Here is a 20,024-nt window from a genome sequence, read left to right as displayed (position 1 = left end):
CAGGCAGATATGTGTATTGGCTTCTCTGGGGTACATATATGGATGTGAAATATGATTTAAAATGCCTATGTTTTTAACTGATAATAGCAGATCATCTTATAAAATGGTAGTACCAACTTGTATTAATATTATATGCAAATGCTCATATTTGTCTATCTCAGTGTCACTCTATGAAGCTGACTAGTTTTGAGTTTATCAGCTATTTTGGATTTTCTATGGAATGTATAATCTCTTGAATATTTTCTTCATTGGGCTATCAACATTTTTTTCTCATTAATTTGTAGGAATTTCTTTATACTAAAAATTCCACTCCTTTGTTGATTATATAATAAAATTTTCCTGATTCTGCTTCTTACTCTTCCCATGTATGTTGTTGAATGAAAGCTCTTATTGTTAAAGATGCCAAATCTGGAGATATTTCCCTTTATTGATAGTAGTTTTTTGTATCTTTCTTTTAGGTGAGCAGTGCTGGGTATCAAACACAATCACTCATACCTGCTAGGCCAGTGATGTATCACTGAGCCAAATTCTCAGCCTTAAATCATTTTCCTTGTCTGGACCAAACCACAAAGTAGATATTATCATCTGGAAATTTCAGCTAATATTTCAAATTAATTTTGAGAGATTAAATAATGATTAAATATCTGAATTTTAAATATATAAAAGTACCATTTTCCCTGATATTTTACTAGTATATATTAATTATACAAAACAATGGGTTTTATGTAACACTTTCAACAGGCATACAATATACATGAGCATATTTAACACCCTCATTACCATCACTTGTAGTCACTCCATCTGACTTTTGAGTCCCACCTTCTTCTTTTTTTATTTATTTTATTTACTTACTTATTTGGTTTTTTGAGGTAGGGTCTCACTCTAGTTCAGGCTGACCTAGAATTCACTATGTAGTCTTAAGGTGGCCTTGAACTCATGGTGATCCTATCACTACCTCCTGAGTGCTGGGATTAAAGGCGTGTGCCACCATGCCTCGCTGGAGTCCCACCACCTTTCCAAATAGTGCCCCTTCTGCTACCATAGTTTTTCTTTCATACCATATATGAGAGAAAATACACAAATGTTTGTCTTTCTGAATCTGGCTTATTTTGCTTAACATGAGGGCTCTCATTCATCAGCTTTACCACGTATGACAGAATTATCTTCCCTTTACAACTGAATAAAACTTCATTCTGTGTATGTTTACAACATGTTCTTTATCCATGTGCCAGCCATTATAAATAGTGCCACTGCAAAAATGGGTGGGCAGGTATATTTTGTATATGGTCACTTTTGATTCTTTTGGGGATATAATGCAAAGTGATATAGCTGAATAATATGGCAGTTCCATTTTTGTTTCTTCAGGAACCTCCATCATGATTTCCATAGAGGAGACACTAATTTACATTTCCACCAATAATATATAAAAGGGTTCCTCACCCCCCGCCCCTGGGAGCCAGAACCTTGCCAGAACATTTGATATTGTTTGTTCTCTTGGCGATACCATCCTGATGACAGGCAATTTCATGGAAGGTTTGATTTGCATTTCCCAGATGGCTAAGGATATCGGATATTCTTGACAAATTTATTGGCCATTTGTATTTCTTTTTAAGAGCTATCTGTTCAATTCCTTTGCACCCTTTGCTGACTGGATGATTATGTGGTATTTAATTATGAGTTCATCATTTATTTTAAACATTAGCCCCCACTCTGATGCATACAGAGCAAAGATTATCTCCATGTTTTAGGCTGTCTCTTCATGCTGTTGTTTCCTTTGCTGTGCAGAAGCTTTATAATTTCCTGCAATGCCATTTTTTCAATTCTTCTGATTACTTTCAGGGCCTTGGGAGTCATTTTCAGCACATCCTTGTCTATGCCTATATCTTGAAGCATTCTCTCCTATTTTTTCCTCGAGTAGTTTTGAAGTTTCACATCTAACATTAAGGTTTGAATTGATTTTTTGTACAGGAAGAGAAAATAAGATTGTTATATTTTTCTCCATGTAGATACCTGGTTTTCCCAGCAACATTTGCTAAAGAGGCTGATTTTTAATCTCATCTATGTGTTTCAGTGGTTATAGCTTCAGAACTTTATTCTGGGTCTACTATTCCTTTCCACTGGTTTACTTGTCTGTTTAGGTATCAAGAACATGTTTTTATTATTACATCTACAGTACAATTCAAAATTAGACATTTTCACACCTCTAGCACTGTTTTCTGCTCATTTTATTCAGGTTTTTTGTGATTCCATATGAATTTCAGAATGTTTCTATCTCTGTAAAGAATACCATTAGAATTTTGATAAGAATTACACTGAATATAAAAATCACATGCAGCCATTTTTACTATTTAATTCTGCCTATTCATGAGCATAGAACATCCATTTATCCTCTAGTGTCTTCTAAAATTAATTTCTTCAGGTTGTAAAAGTTTTTTGATAGAATCTTTAGATCTCTCAAGATAATAATGCCCTCCTTTCCTAGGTGTATCCTTTCCCCCCTTTTCTTGCTTTACTGCACTGACTTAAATATATAGAGTAAGAGAGAAGGTGGACACCCTTGCCTCACTGCTGATTTTAAAGGAAATGCTTTCAGTTTTTCCTCATTTGGTATGATATTGACAATAGGCTTTTCATATGCATCCCTTACTATGTTGAGACATGTTCTTTCTATTTTGAATCTGCTCTTTTATCATGAAGACAAGTTTTAAAAAAATAACCACTTTCCCTGAGTTTATGTGCTATGTTACATTCATTATTATTTTTGGGTTTTTGAGGTAGGGTCTCACGCTGGTCCAGGGTGACCTGGAATTAAGTATGTAGTCTCAGGGTGGCCTTCAACTCATGGTGATCCTCATACCTCTGCCTCCTGAGTGCTAGGATTAAAGGCATGTGCCACCACATCCAGCTTTTTAAATTTTCTATTCTGAGTCATCCTTACATCCATGGAATGAAACTGACTTTATCATTGCCTTTGAACTTTTTAAAGTTGTTGTTGAATTTAGTATTTTATTGAGAATTTTTGCATCTATGTCTATTAGGGAAACAGGCCTATATTTTCTCTTTTGAGTTGTATCACTGTTTTGTTAACAGGGTAGCACTGGCTTTGAGAATGAATTTCATAGCATTCTTTATCTTTCTGCTTTCCTGGAAGAGGTTTTCTTCTTGTTTAGACTCCATTCCACTCATGTCTGCCCCAATCTATTAAAGCTAATGTGTCTACGACATATTTTCTATTCGACCTTTTCCTGTTTTTCTAAGACCCCAAGGTGCATAATTAAGCTAATTATTTGGATGTCTATAATTTTTAATGTAGGCAACCTTCCCTCTAGAATTGCCATCTTTATATTCCAAAGGTATTGGAAAGTTACTTTCATTTTCAATTATTGTAAAAAAATTGTAAAAAAAAAAATTTGAAATGTCCCTGACTTTCAATGTTTAATCTTCAATCTCTATGTACATACAAGTCTACAGTTTCTCTTCTGGATTTCTAGTTTTATTTCACTATGATCATCTATAATTTAATTTTTTAAATTTATTTAAGGGCTGGAGAGCTGGCATAGCAGTTAAGGCAAGCTTGACTGTGAAGCCTAAGGACCCAGGTCTGATTCCCCATTACCCACGTAAGCCAGATGCACAGGGGAATTCATGCGTCTGAAGTTTGAAGTGGCTGGATGCCCTGAACCTGGAGCATGCTTGCTTGCTCCCTTGCACTCACGCTCACTCGCTCTCTCTCCCTCTCTCTCTCTCTCTCTCTCAAAATGGATAAATAAAAATAAAAAATAGATCTAAAATTTATTCTAGAGAGACAGAGAGGCAGACAGATAAAGTGAGTGTGGGTGTGTCAGGGTCTCATTTCACTGCAAACAAACCACTGAAACATATGCCACTTTATGCATTTGACTTTAGGTGGCTATTAAGGACTCAAAACTAGGGTCATCAGGCTTTGCAAGAAAGGGCCTTTAATCATTAAGCCATCTCCCCAGCCTTTGTTTTTAAAGTTTTGATTACTAAAATTTCTAGCTATGAAATGTACATTTTTTCTTAAATGTGCTATATATCCTTTTATTTCTCTTAAATATGCTACATACCCTTTCATTTTTATGTATCTTCTTAAAAGGTGGTATTTATTTGGTAAGCATAGTCTCTGTACATTTTTATTTCTATCATCTTTCTCTTATATGCCTAATCACATCACTATGCTAATTACTATACTTGAACATTATTTTGTTGAAAGTATTTAACACTTATATTGCTATTAACCTTCTCCAGTGGGAACCCAACACTGGAATCTGTCAGACACATGAAGTACTAGCAAGTCAACCATTTAAGTCTTTGTTTGGTGTGTGGGTCTCCGAGCCACCCTGCCAATGTCCAGCTGAAGTGCTATCTGTGCAACTGGTGTGCTTCCTTGTGCTCTACCTCTGTGAGCACACTGTTAAGATTTTGAGTGAAAGAAAACATGAGGTTTGGGCTGGATGGCTTAGTGGCTAAGGAGTTTGCCTGCAAAGCCAAAGGACCTCAGTTCAATTCCTCAAGACCCACATAAGCCAGATGCACAAGGTGGCACCTGTGTCTGGAATTTGTTTGCAGTGGCTGGAGGCCCTGGCATGCCAATTCTCATTCTCTGTCTCTCTTTCTCATTCTCTCTCTCTCTCCCTCTTGCTCTCTCAAACAAAGAAACTAATTTTTTAAAGTTTTTTTTTTTTTTAATGAGGTTTTACCTCAGTCCCTACAACTTACGGTCCCAGACACCAATGTTTTTTTTCCCCACAAGGTCAAAAGTCATACTGAACCTCCCCTCCATTTCTTCTGGATTACCTATTGCATCTACAAACCAACTGCCAAATTCCTAAACCCAGACTCTTAGGTTTTGGCTTTTACTTTTCATTCTTTGCCCCAGGCTGTCAGGTGCTTTGGGGACACTCAGATGCTAGCGCACCTTTCTACGTTCTTCCTTTCTTTGGCATAGAAGTTCTTTAATTTCTTCTTAGCTCTTTTTTGCTTTAAAGAAATGCTTCCTTTCTGACACCATTACCAGATGTTTTTATTAAAGAAAGTTGATGAAAATTTACCCCAGCAATATATATATCTATAACAAGAAGTTGCTAATAATTAAAAAATAGCACGTGTAATAGTTTATAAGCTTTTTTATTTTAGGAAGGTCCTAACCTGAAAGACATAGTAAATACCACAGTCAGAAATTCTCCTTCTTTTGATTCCTTCCATCACAAGACAGCTTTTGTGTATGACAAATTTAACCTGTTAACTCTAAAGTTCCCAGAACTGGAAAAAATAGAAAAGGTATCTAAAGAGAACTGTATCAAAGCAGCATGGAAACACCATTGTTTTCAGGTCTAAATGAGGAGGAGAGAGATGTCAGGATTCATCTCTCACCATCCCTTGGTGAGGGTACACCAACATTTTACCAGTTCCACCCTTGTCACTACCAGGCTGACTTCAAGTCCTTCACTAGGTAGTTGGCCAGGGCTTTAATGGTTTTGTTACTCCAGGCAATTTTCCAAATAAAAAGGAATGGTTATTTACAATTCCTAGAAATCAAATATCATCAGCTAAATTACACTGAAATGTCTGCATAACTTTACAGAATGGAAGTCTTCATAAAGTGAACTACGTTAACCAGGCGACAATGATTTAGTTATGAAGGCTCTTACTGTGGTAACTGTCAACTCTTAGGTGGTCCTGCAGTGTATGCTCTGAGGACAGCTTTACAACAAGGTTTCTGACACAGACCATTAAGACTGGGAGCGAGACTATTTTTTTTTTTCCTTGAAATTACATGGAATCAGTGGTATTCCAGTAAATTGCCCCTTTGTTAATGAAATAAATGTTACTTAGATATCCATACTAAGTACCTTTCTTATATGGATCACTTTACTTTTTCCTTAAAAATTCTGTGAATAATTTGATTTATAATAATGTTCTTGAGATTGGGTGCAAAAGTGGTATCTTTGAACAACTGTTATTTAATTCAAAGTATAAGTCCCTTACTTTAGAAAAATAATCAGTATACAGATTTTGAAAATTAAGGGGTTTTTTTACCCCTTGGCCCATCAAGCTTCTAGTCTATCTTGCATATGTTTGACAACCACGTATGTGAACTTTCTAACATGCTGTGTTTTATAGGGGAACTGACTCTATATGCTTCTGTCACAATACCATGCTGAATGAACATGCTGCTTTCAGTTCCTACAAGTGATTGCACTGTGTATAATGAACATCAGCTTAGTGTTATCTTACAGAACTGGTTATTCACATAACTGAGCATTTCTACACAGAAGCCACATGCCCCAGCCTAGAACACTGATTCTCAAGGTACCTAAGCTTAATGTTATCTTACAGAGTTGGTTATTCACATCATTGACCATGTCTACACAGAAACTGCACGCTCAAGTCTAGAGCACTGATTCTCAAAGGATGGTCCTTAGACCAGCATAATCACCACCACATGCGAACCTGTTAGAAATAAAAACTATTGGGACCCTACTCAATTAGAAATTCAGGTGGAGCATACCAACATGTGTTTTAGCAGTCCTGTAGTAGCCCTGATGTAAGATGAATAGATAAATAAATACTGTAGAATTGGTACAATGAAATAGTATAGTAGAGAAACTTAATAAAAAAAACAGCTATACTTGTAAGGGTAAATTAAATTCAGAACCATATATTTATTGAATCACAATGGTATATTATTAAACCAAGTGAAACTAAATAGTATGGTATTTAAGAAAGAAAAACAGTAGAACTCTTTTGAAAAACCAGGACATCATACACCTTTAAATTTGTATAGTTTACCTCAAAGGAGGTAGGGATAGAATGAGGGAGAGTAACCCAGGAACTACAATATGCTGTCAATGCTCTATCACTTTAGCTGGGCGGTAAGTTCACAATATTTACAATTCTACTTTTTTTTACTATATCATTCTGGGCATATCAAATTTACATAATACATTTTAAACCTAGAAAATAAAACCAAAAAAATGGTTATTACTTTAAGTAGAAAATAAGAACTCCTCTAAATGTCAGAATGTATTGTGATAATCTTATTACAAAGAAATCTAAAGACACAAAAACTGGGGAGAGAGCTCAATGGGTGAAGTACTTGCTGTGCAATCTAAGTACCTTTATTTAATCCCCAGTCTCCACACAAAAGCCACCCTAGCACACTGAGGGCAAGATGGTTGATGGAGATAGAATAATTTCCCAAAGTGCATGGATTAGCTAGCCTGCAGCACATATTGCAGTAAGCATGAGACCCTACCCCAAACAAGGTGGAAGGTGAAGACCAACTCCCAAAAGGTGTCCTCTGATTTGCACATCTGCATTAATAGCACCCATGTGCCTGCACTCACACATATACAAACACAAATACATACATATACACACACCAAAAATAAAACAACAAAAAGGAGAATTGGAGAGATGGCTTTGGGGATAAGAGCAGTTACCACATAAATGTGAGGATCTGAGTTTTATTCCCAGCACCCCCATAAAAATCCATGTGTTACATGTACACCTGTAATCCCAGTTCTGGGAGGAGGGGGCATGACAGAATTGCTGAGACTCACTGGTCAGCCAGTCACACCAAAAGAGTAACAGTAGTAGTAGTTGTTTGATGTTCAGTGAAAGACTCTAGGCCTGCAGAGATGGTTTAATGGTTAAGGCACTTGCCTGCAAAGCCTAAGAACTTATGTTCAAATTTCTAGGTCCCACATAAACCAGACACACAGTGATGCAAACGTGCAATGTTGCACATGCACACAGGGGGTGCACACGCCTGGAATTCATTTCCAGTAGCTGAAGTCCCCGGCATGCCCATTCTCTCTCTCTTGAATAAATTTTTTAAAAGTAACTTAAAAGAAAAAAAGACTGTTTCAAGGAAACAATGTTGAAGAGTGATAAAGGATACCCAATGTTCACCTCTGCCCTCTGAACACATGTGCATAGTACATGCAAAAAAGAAAAATATTACAAAAGCAATTTTAAGGACATGAGAAATGTACATGCTAAAATTAGATAATAAAAATGTATATAATAAAAGGGTTAGAGGAAAACACAACAAAATATGAATAACTGATATTAGAGTTTTATCTCTTCTTTAACATTTACTCTTAACATTTTTTCTACTGTGAGAAATGAATGCCATTAAAATCATTAAGGATTTTAAACTACCATTAAGACATTTAATAATTCTTAAGTTATTATTTTGTCAAGTCTGTTGAAATGGGAAAAATTGTATTTTATTGAAATTTTGTTATGATTTATGTGCTACATAATTCAAAGTTCAGTATTTTTCTGCCATAAAATTGTATCAATTTGAAAGTATGACTTTTGATTAAATAATTTCACTTGTTTTTATGGAGAAAAATATGACTTAGGAAAACAATGACCTAAACAGGACTTCACATAAAACAAATGAAAACAACTTAAAAGAAAAACAACAACAACAAAAATAATGTATATAAGATCCATGAGCCAAGCATAGTAACATATGCCTTTAATCACAGCACTCTGAAGTCCAAGGTAGGAGAATCGCAGAGTTCAAGGCCAGCCTGATAATACACAGTGAATTCTAGGTCAGTCTGGGCTAAAGCAACACTCTACCTCAAAAAATAGAAAAACAGGGCTGGAGAGATGGCTTAGCGGTTAAACGCTTGCCTGTGAAGCCTAAGGACCCTGGTTCAAGGCTCGATCCCCCAGGTCCCACGTTAGCCAGATGCACATGAGGGCACACGCATCTAGAGTTCGTTTACAGTGGCTGGAGGCCTTGGCGTGCCCATTCTCTCTCTCTTCTCTCCCTATCTGCCTCTTTCTCTGTCTGTCACTATCAAATAAATAAAAATAAAACAAAAAATAAAAAAAATAGAAAAACAAAATTATATATCCACGGGCTCAAGAGATGGCTCAGTCAGTAAAGCACTTTCGGCATAAGCAAGAGGACCTGAGCTCAGAAGCTTAGCACCCGTGTAAATGCTGGGCATGCTGGTGGACATATGTAATCCCAGCACTTGGGATAAACAGACAAGAGGAACCCTTGGGCAAGCTGGTCAGCTAGATGAGCTGAGTTGGTAAAATGTGGGTTCAGTGAAAAACCCAGTCTCAATAACTAAGGTTAAGTGATAGAACCACCCAACACCAACCCACTGCCCCACATACAAGCACATGTGCACACATACACACATGAACACACATAAATGCGCACACATGCAAAAGATATAAAAAGTGTCCATCAATTTGTTCACTGCCATTTGACAAAACTGAAGAAAGTCACATATCGAAAGTCTGCCTTATTTCCTGGAGTGCTGAAGAAGTATCACAAAGATGAAGGAAGGAGAGCCTGGCGAGCGCTCATTACATACCTCTTTTTCCAGTATCCTAGCAATCTCTCCTAGGGTCCGGTCCAAAGCGGAAACCTTGTTGTTTGCCCATGAGCCACTGTCCTGGAGTTGTTTTAGAAGATCTTTGGCTAATCGTTGAAGCCTTTAGAAAGGAAAGGTTGGCATTAATTAATCTAGATATACTTAATTTTTAGACCTCATTTTCCTAAATATTTCAAATATAAGTTACATTCAGTGTTCTATTTGAAACTACTTCATAGAGCACTTGGGAGTACAAAAAATAGACAATTCATAGGTTAGTTAGATCTTTGTATTTAGAACCACCAATGTATTCCTCATAGCAAAAAAAAAAAAAAAAAAAAACAGAACAAGAAGACAGTATGATCCATTAGCTGGAGTAATTGATGCCTCAAGTTTCTGTGTGGTCTTTAGAAAAGAACTGAGGTACAGAAAAGAAGAGATGATGACCCATCACAGGACTGAAGAACCTAAGCAGGGCTGGGAAGATGGCTCAGTGCGTACAGCATTTCCTCACAAGCGTGTGCACCGGACTTCAGATACCAGCACCCATATAAAGGCTGGGTGGATATGGCAACCTGTCTGTCATTCCAGCACTTGGGAGATAGCAAAGGGGTCTCCAGGTTAAGTTAGCTAGCTAGACTAGCCAAATGGGAGAGCTCTCAGCGAGAGACCCTGCCTCAGAAAACAAAGTGAAGAATGATAGAGAAAGTCACCTTGATGTCACCTTCTGGCCTTCACATGCACACATGTAGCATACACACAAACACACACACACAGACACACACACCAAGAAAACAAAAAGGAACCAAGCAGGTTTTCATATTCTAATTTTCAGTGTAGGTTTGGATATCTTGTGTTTCAAACTCTCAAAACACTGAGTTCCCCATGTTCCAGTTGTTATATAATTTGATATTATTTACGTTAATAAGATGAACTTACTTGTTTTTAACCAAAAGATACCATGTATTACTTGTGCTGTAAGATATCCCGGAGAAGAACTGCAGTAACACTTCCTCGTAGCCCTTGTTTCGCTCTCCTGTTCCACTATAGGGTTTTCTTCCCTGCTTACGTGTCTAACCATCCAAAGACAGTTGCGGATTACCTCCCAGACATTCCTATCTTCCACTTCTTGTCTTACTTCAGCTTTCACAGATTGGGTAGCTACCATAGGACGTAAGTATAATCATATTCTTTCTTCCTTTTTGTATTTTTTGTGTGTGAGGAAGAAAAGAATTGGCACACCAGGGCCTCCAGCCACTGCAATTGAACTCCAGACACATGTGGCCATCGTGTACGCATGTGCGACCTTACGCACTTGCGACACCTTGTGTGTCTGGCTTACGTGGGATCTGGAGAGTTGAACATGGGTCCTTGGGCTTCGCAGGCAAGCACCTTAACTGCTGAGCCATCTCTCCAGCCCTAATCATATTATTAGAAATGTCCTATATATTTCTTCTCTTCTTCCATTTGTTACTTCCATTAGACAAGCTTCAGCAATGGAAATAATGCTTATGTAGCTCCTACCATGGCACAGGCACCATTCTCGGTGCCTTACATGAATTAATTTATTTAACTGACTCGATGAAAACATCTACTTACTTTCTCTACCACTGAGCCTGAGAAAAGCCACACCATGCAGGAAAGTGACTGACTAGTGGCTCACAATCTAATTAAATCTCTGTTCTGCTCAGGCTCCTAGAAGACTTGCTCTATTCTATCCCACTCCCTTCAGAACATCAGATTTTTTTTTCTCTCTTTCTTGCTTACCTAAAAGCTTATACTTCATACCAAAATGGAGGCTGGCCAGGCGAGGTGGTGCATGCCTTTAATCCCAGCACTTGGGAGGCAGAAGTAGGAGGATCACTGTGAGTTCAAGACCACCCTGAGACTACATAGTGAATTCCAGATCAGCTTGGGCTACAGTGAGACTCTACCACGAAAAACCAAAAAAAGAAAAAAAGGAGGCTGCTGAAACAACAAAACCCTCACTTTTGTCACCAGTTCTTCAGACTATCTCCATTTCACCCAGCCTCCTACTTTTTGGTTTTTCGAGGTAGGATCTCACTCAAGCCCAGGGTTACCTGGAATTCACTATGTAGTCTCAGGATGGCTCAAAACTCACAGTGATCCTCCTACCTCTGCCTCCTGAGTGCTGCGATTAAAAGCATGCACCACCACACCCGGCTCCAGTCTCCTATTTTGTGTCTCTCACTACAACCCTAGAAGGGCCCTCTCTTCAGCTACAGGTAACCCCCATGCAAGCTCTGCAATGCACGAGTTCCTTCTGCATCCCAACTCGTCTTCTTCCTTCAGCAATGTCTTTGCAAATGCTCTTCTTTACCTCCTTCTGCAGTGCTTTCTCCACCTCCCAATAACACAGGCAATTCCAACTTATCTTTCACATCTTAGCACAAAAGTTAATTTCTCTGGCTTGGCTATTTCTTCACAGCACTCATCACCACTCAATTGCTTATCAACTTAATTGTTGAAAATTGTTGAATGTGTGCATCTGCCATATAATGCTTTTGACAGTGATAGGTACTTTCTTTATTTGCACTCCCCAACATGGTAACTGCCAGCTGCATTGACTACTGAGCACATGACATATAGGTGCTATGACTGAAGAAATTAATTTTAAACTCAGATTTAAAGGCACCATGTGCCTAGAAGCTATTGAATTGGACAGTGCAAAAGCAAAGTATAAATAAACTTTGGAGCAGTTTCTTATCTACCACCTGGCATGCTATCTGTACAGAAATGCATGCAATAAATGTTTGGCGATTGAATAGCCTAACAAAAAATTTCATTTTTAATCTTAACAATAACCATTTTCTCAAGGGTTCCAAAACACTTTCATGTCCATGAACTTATTTAACCATCTCAACCACACAATCAGTTAGCATTATCTCTGAAAAACGCAGAAGCTGATGCTCAGGGAGGTTAGGTGACTTCCGTAAGATCAAATACTTGGCAAAAGCTATTACATGGTGTCAAACATTTGATCTTCAACTTTCATGCTATTTGCCCCCTGTCACATTAGTCAATTAAAATGAGAAATCCTTAGTCATAATATCCTACAAAACAATTTGTCTAAAATTTATTTATATAACATCTAAAAAATTTTCAAAGAAATCTAACAGTAAATGCAGCTCAAAAGGGTCTGGTGAACTCCACTTTAATTTCAAGCTGACTGTATGAAGTTGACATCAGTAACTCAAAGAAAAACATAAACTTTAAAACTAAAATAACCTGTGCTTGAATTTTGGCTTTAATAAAAGCCATGTGTATTAACCTGGGAAGAATATTTTTTCCTGCATCATAATTTCTTTATCTTAAAAGTCAGGAAAATAAACACAAACATAGACATGCACATCTTTTCAGAGCTCTGAAGATCAGAGAACGTACTTAATACCATTCACTGAAGTACACATTCAATAAATGGTCAAGTATTATTACTATGCATTAATAAGAGTTCTCTACCTAACAAAAGAAAAAGATCAATATAAAATAATAGCTGCATCTTTTCCCTTCTAATCAAATATGGGCTACAGTCCCATCTGATACTAATTTTTGACCACATCATGTGGAAGAATCCTGGCAGTGAACCTCATTGGGTCACAAGTACCCACTTCAGCTCCTGGCTGAATACAGTCTGCTCACTATGTAACTCAATATCCCACCAAAGCAATAGAAACTAGCAGTATTCTTACCAAGAATGCTCACATTCCACTGAAAATCAGAAGTACTTAAGGAAGCACAAGGACCATTTTAATTCAAAGAATAAAAGAGACTTATATTTCACCTAAGTTAAATCAAATCTGAGGTTATATGAAGCTACCTTCAAGGAAGAATGCCTCATCAACAGAATGCTTTGGTAACGTGAGCTTAACCTCTTTATCATTCCCACCTCCACACAAGTACCACAAATAATATAGTCTCTTTCAAGACAAACAAGACATCAGATTTTGATGCACACTATAAGTAATCATGGAGTGTAGCAAAAGTCAAGCTGACTGTTCTATCTTCCCTACAGTGAACAAACAGAGACAGCTTAGGGAATACAGTTTTAATATGGAAAGTGTTATTAGGGTTATTTCTGACAGGTAATTTTTCCAGCAAAAAGCAAAAGCAAAGATGTCATACTTCCTTCCCTAGGACATGAGAAATATCTGTCAGGTAAATAAATGGCTTTGTGGGGAATGTTATAAGATTAGACATTTTCTTCTCAAAATTTGAAAAAATTCCAACAGCTCTAAGCTCAAACCAGTCATTGGTAAACGTGAACCAGAAAAGTGTGTCTCTAAGGAAACCAAAGTTTTATTACAGTAAGATTGAGAAAGGAATGCACTGACTGGGATCATTTGGAAGATCTGTAAAAGGTGAATAAAAAGAGACTGGGTCTAGTCTAGGAATTAATACTATTTTTAGTGTGAAGGACAGGGGAAAAAAACCCTCTTTTTCCTCTATCATTTCCTCTGTATGGAAGATAGAAAGTGAAAATTTAAAGCTACTGGTTCCATTCCCTTTTTTACATATATTTACACTAGTATTTTAAATATAACAGTTTAAGAAATCAGAAAGTGCCTTTTGATGCCCCTTGTATAAAATGGAGAAAAATATAGATGAATTTCCTCTTACAATGAGCAAGTTATTTTTATTACATCCCCCAAGCCCCAGTGAGCAAATTCTGGTTTGCTAGCCAGCATACCTTTTACAGAAAAATACCTTTCCCTCTTCAAAGAACTATCTGATCTGCACACTTAGATGGGCATGCTAGATGGGCCTGATAGTATTAAATGTTCACTTTCAATGTACATACGTACACAAACATATAGACTATATATAATAAATATGAAAATTTCACATATATATGAAAATAAACATTTTTCTAATTCCAATTCTCTACCACAGAATTTTCTCAATCTGAGCTGGTTCACACCTCCTTCAGCAATCTGGTGGGCCCCTGCTCCCAGGAGGTCACCATAGGGATTCTGAACTTCAAGTGGTCACCCAATCTACATAACGCTCTATAGCCCAGAACTCCTGAGCTCAAGTGATCCTCCTGCCTCAGCCTCCTGAGTAGCTGGAAGCAAGTGCCACTACACCTGGTTCAGAGATTTTCTATTCCCCCTGACATATTTTTAACTCTCTTTCTAGTAGTGAACAACCTGCCTTTATCACTCTCAATATATTTACTACCTCAGCCAACAACTCCCTACGTCGGAGAACACACACACACTCCACTGAATTTGTTTCCTTGCTTGGGTTCTCACTGCCCACGTTGGGCCCTTTCTTATGCTCCTCACCTTACTTGGGTTTTGACATCATTTACCACGTCCCACACTCATGTCTCTGACAGATCTTGCCAGGATGTCCTTCTACAGAGAGGCCCTAGTCATTCTGCTTTAACTCTTCATAGCAGAATACAGTGCCTATGCCATACAGAATATTTCTTCCACCTGGCTGGAAGTCATGCCTTCATGCCATGCTATTTGTTACAAAGCTCAGGTGCTAACTTGCCACTTTGTTACTATTGCCTCAATTAATGGCTTTAGGACCAAGCTTTCCTGCAAGGAGGGCAGATCCTGGGGGGGCGGGGAAAAGAAGAAAAGTGAGGAGAAGAAGAAGGAGGAAGGAGGAAGAAGAGGAGGAGGAGAAGCAGCTTCCTGGTTGAAGGGCCCCTCAGCCCCCAATTCCCAGATGTCCTGCTCCAGAGGAAGCATACACGCAGTGAACAGGCCAGAGTTCCTGGTTAATTCCCCATCTCCCATTTCACTGGTCAAGGTACCCCTGTCTGCCTTGGGCAGCTGGTCGCTGAGTGAGAGCTGCTGATACAGGCCTTTTGCTCTGGTTTCCTGATTGAATGGCCCCTGGGTACCCAAATCCCTATTCCCCTGAGTCAGAGGGTATATGGGCCACTACAGGAGCTGGCCTCTTGCCCCTGGTTCTCCAGCTTCCTGGCTCCTGGTTTCCTAACCCCTGATCCCCATGTACTGATGAGTACATGCAAGTGGCATGAGTAGGCCAGAGCTCCCAGTTCCCCAGGTCCCTTTGATGTACCTGCAATCTCCACAACCTGTTCATCTGTGGTTATCACCCCACTGTACACCAATCCTGTCCTCGTTTAAAACAGAACACCCCTAGCCGGGCATGGTGGAGCACGCCTTTAATCCCAGCACTAGGGAGGCAGAAGTATGAGTATCACCATGAATTCAAGGCCATCCTGAGGCGACATAGTGAATTCTAGGTCAGCCTGAGCTAGAGTGAGACCCTACCTCAAAAGAAAAACATAAATAAATAAATAAAAAACCAGAACACCCAATGAAGATCCAACAAGGACAAATATTTGCTTCCTCCTCAATAGAATAAAGTATATCCCCAACATGGGTAGACCACAACACACCCTCACATATACCAAAAACAAAACAACAACAACAAAAAAAACACCAACAAAAGTCATAAAACTGAGTGATCTCCAGCAAGGATGTCTAGTCCCACAATGGAAGCCTCCAGTGAAATCATAGAGAAACCAACAGAAATTCAATCCCAAAACAAAAATACAACAACTAATGTGCCCCTGATCAAAAGAACTGCTGAACTAGAAGCAAACCATCAAAAAACCAACAATCAGCCAGGCATGGTGGCACATGCCTTTAATACTAGCACTCAGGAGGAAAAGGTAGTAGGATCACTGTGAGTTTGAGGCCACCCTGAGAATACAGAGTGCATTCCAGGTCAGCCTGCCAGGCTACAGTGAGACCCAATCTCAAAAAAAAAAAAAAACCAATCACATCAATGATTGAGCAAAATTGTCTCTTAGAGTATTCAGCTTTTGACACTAGGCTTACTTAATTGAAGAAAACTTTAGAAGCCTCAAAAGAGGGACGAAAGAATTGAAGGCAAGTCAAGAAGTGAAAGATCTCAATAACCAATTGATGAAGCTTAATAGAGACTTGAATAAATACAAGAATGAATTCCAGAAGCATCAATAAAATCAGAATTCAAACTGAAATTGTACCTCAAACAAGAGATGAACTTGATGTAAAATAACACAACAAAAAAACAAAAATAAGAGCTGGAGAGACAGCATAACAGTTAAGGCGCTTGCCTACAAAGCCTAAGGTCCTCAGTTTAACTCCCCAGGACCCACATAAGCCAGATACACAAGGTAACATATGCATCTGGAGTTCATTTGCAATGGCTGGAGAGCCTGGTGCGCCCATTCTCATTCTCATTCTCTCTCTCTCTCCCTTCCTTCCTCTCTCCCTCCCTCCCTCCCTCTCTCAAATAATAAAAGTATTTAACAAAGAAAGAAAACAAAAATAAAAAAGACCTTATAAAATCCTATCTAGAACCACTCACTAACAGAGTTACTCATGTGGAAGACAGAACATCTGAGCTGGAAGACAAGACAGAAGAAATTGATCAGGAGACCAGAAACTTTGCTAAGTCCAAAAAATTATGTGAACAGACTATGCGGGAACTATAGGGTACACTAAAATGACCCAACATCCAGATCATGGGTATACCAAGAGAGGAAATCTAGGCCTATCTCTCAGAAAAGAGGCTCTTCCAGATAGAAGAAACCCACAGAACACCAAACAGACAGGACCAAAGAAAAAATTCTCCAAGGTACATCATAGTTAAAACTCTTGCTAATAAAAACAGAGAGAGTGCTAAAAGCAGCAAGAGAGAGACAATACATACAAAGGCAATTCTATCAGAATTACCTCAGATTTCTCAATGAAAATCCTGAAAGCCAGAAGGGCCTAGAATGGAACACTTCAAACTCTAAAAAACTATGGTTTCCAACCCAAGCTACTGTACCAGTGAAAGTATACCTCATGATTGATGGTAAAAGGAAAAATTTCCATGAAAAAAAAGTTAATTCTATGATTATATGAACACAAAGCCAAACCTATGGAGAATACTTGAGGAAATAATCCACACAGAAGAGTCAAATAACCAATCTCAAGAACCTACAAGAGGAAGATCAGAATAACCAGAACTAAGACCAGGCTCAAAAAGGTATAAAACACAAGAAAATACCAAAAAAGCACCCCATAATATCAGGTATTAAATTAAACCTCACAGTTATAACCTTAAATATTAATGGTCTTAACTCACCCATCAAAAGACATGTATTAACAGGATAGATCAAAGAAAATGGACCATTTTATCTACTGTCTTCAAAGAAACCCACCTCTCCACTAAAGACAGACACCTTCTCAGGGTAAAAGGATAGAAAATTATATTCCAAGCAAGTGGAAATAAGAAACAAGCAGATGTTGCTATATTAAGATCTGATAAAACAGATTTCAAACCAAAAGTAATCAAAAAGGACAAAGAAGCTGGGCATGATGGCACACAACTTTAATCCCAGCACTCAGGAGGCAGAAGTAGGAGGATTGCCATGAGTTTGAGGCCACCCTGAGACTTCACAGTGAATTCCAGATCAGCCTGAGCTAGTGTGAGACCTTCCCTCAAAAAAACAAAAGGAAGAAGAAGAAAAGAAAGGACAAAGAAGATCACTTCTTAGTCATCAAGGGAATGATCCAACAGAGAATACCACAAGCATAAATCTATATGGTCCACACACAGGGGCACCACAGTTTATAAAACAAAATTTACTTGACAACAAAACAGAAATAAACGCCAATACCATCATAGCTGGAGACTTCAATATTCCACCATCACCAATGGACAGATCATCCAAGCAGAAAATTAACAGGGAAATAATAGTGCTGAATAGCGCCATTGATCAACTAGACCCAAAAGACATCTACAGAACTCTGCAGAATACACATTCTTGTCAGCAGCCCACAGAACCTTCTCTAAAATAGACCATATATTAGGCCATAAAGTGTACCTCCATAAATTCAGGAAAATTGAAGTAACTTCCTGCATCATATCAGATCACAATGCTTTAAAGCTAAAAATTAACAACAAGACATCAGAAACTCCACCAACTTCTGGAGACTGAAGAATACCTTTTTAAACAATGAACTGGTTGTGAAACAAATAAAAACAGAAGTGGAAAAATTCCTAGACTTGTATGGTAATGAAAACAGAACTTACCAAAACTTATGTGACACAATGAAGGCAGTCATAAGGGGAAAATTCTTAGTGCTAAATACCTTCATAACAAAGACAGAGATGCCAAGTTAATAAACTAAATACCCACCTAAAGGCATTGGAAAACACGAAGAATCCAACGCTAAGAGCTCCAGAAAGAAAGAAAGAATCAAGATCTGAGAAGAAATTAATGAATTGGAAACTAAGAAAACAATTTTTAAAAAAATTAAAGAAGAGCTGGTTCTTTGAAAAAATAAACAAGATTGATAAACCCCTGACCAATTTGATCAAACAAAAGAAAGAGAAGTCTCAAATTAACAAAATCAGAAAAGAAAAGAAGTGGTCACAGCAGACATCAATGAAATTGGAAGAATCATCAGGGCATACTTTAAAACCTCTACTCCACAAAATTGGATAATCTGGAAGAAGTGGATGAATTCCTAGACACATCCCACCTACAAAATTAAACTCAGAGCAGATTATTCTCCTAAACAAACCTATCACATCCATGGAGACTGAAAAGGTAATCAAAAACCTCCCCCAAAAGAAAAGTCCAAGACCAGATGGCTTCTCAGCCAAATTTTATCAAACCTTCATTGAAGAACTGAAATCAATTTTTCTCAAACTGTTCTTCATTATCAGAGAGCAGGGAATCTTCCCAATTCCTTTTACAAAGCTAGCATCATCCTAACACCAAAACCAGACAGAGATATGACAAGAAAAGAAACTATGGGACTACATCCCTGATGAATTTAGATGCAAAGATCCTGAACAAAACATTCACAAACTGAATTCAACAACACATTAAAAGCATTACCCACCTTGATCAAGTAGGCCCCATCCCAGGGATGCAGGGATGGTTTAACATACAGAAATCAATCAATGTAATACACCACATATAAACAATAATAAGAACCACATGATCATCTCAGTTGATGCAGAGAAGGCCTTTGACAAAATACAACACAACTTTATGATCAAAACACTGGAAAGAATAGTCATGGAGGGTTTATTTCCTGGGCTACTGGGGTTTTGTTCAGTAAAAGCTATATATAAAAAACACAGTAAAGGCTACATATAGAGCTCCTAAAGCCCAAATAATACCTAATGGGGAAAGACTCAAGGAGTTCCCATGGAGACTAGGAACAAGACACGGGTGCCCACTCTTACCACTGCTCTTCAATATAGTACCAGAAGTACTAGCCAAAGCAATAAGACAGGAGAAATAAAAGGGATACAAAGTGGAAAGGAAGAAGTCAAGTTAGTGCTATTTGTAGATACATGGTCCTACACATAAGTGACCCAAAAGTCTTCATCTCAAAACATGACAAGGTGATAAATTCCTTCAGCAAAGTGGCAGGATACAAAAATCAACCCACAAAAATCAGTAGCCTTTCTATATCCAAAAGACAAATATACAGAGAAAGCAATCAGGAAGGCTGTCATTTCTCAATAGCAACAAAAAAATTAAATACCTTGGAATAACACTAACCTAGGATGTGAAAGACCTATATAATGAAAACATACAAAAACTCAAGAAAGAAATCAAAGATGATTTGAGAAGATAGCAAA

At 38.0% G+C, this 20,024-nt stretch overlaps 1 protein-coding gene across 2 annotated transcripts in view; it reads right to left on the bottom strand.

The window, feature by feature from the left end:
- Scaper (S-phase cyclin A associated protein in the ER) overlaps positions 1-20,024 on the bottom strand; it is a 424,329-nt gene that overhangs the window by 224,977 nt on the left and 179,328 nt on the right. For both annotated transcript variants that reach the window (XM_004660424.2, XM_004660425.2), the window contains exon 23: positions 9,378-9,498. In XM_004660424.2, the coding sequence (XP_004660481.2) occupies positions 9,378-9,498 (121 nt within the window). The remainder of the gene's footprint in view (positions 1-9,377; positions 9,499-20,024) is intronic.

This window comes from Jaculus jaculus, chromosome 10, assembly GCF_020740685.1.
Source record: "Jaculus jaculus isolate mJacJac1 chromosome 10, mJacJac1.mat.Y.cur, whole genome shotgun sequence".
Taxonomy (NCBI): Eukaryota; Metazoa; Chordata; class Mammalia; order Rodentia; family Dipodidae; genus Jaculus; species Jaculus jaculus.
Note: the sequence above shows the minus strand (reverse complement) of the source record. Positions and strands in the feature narration are given on the sequence as shown.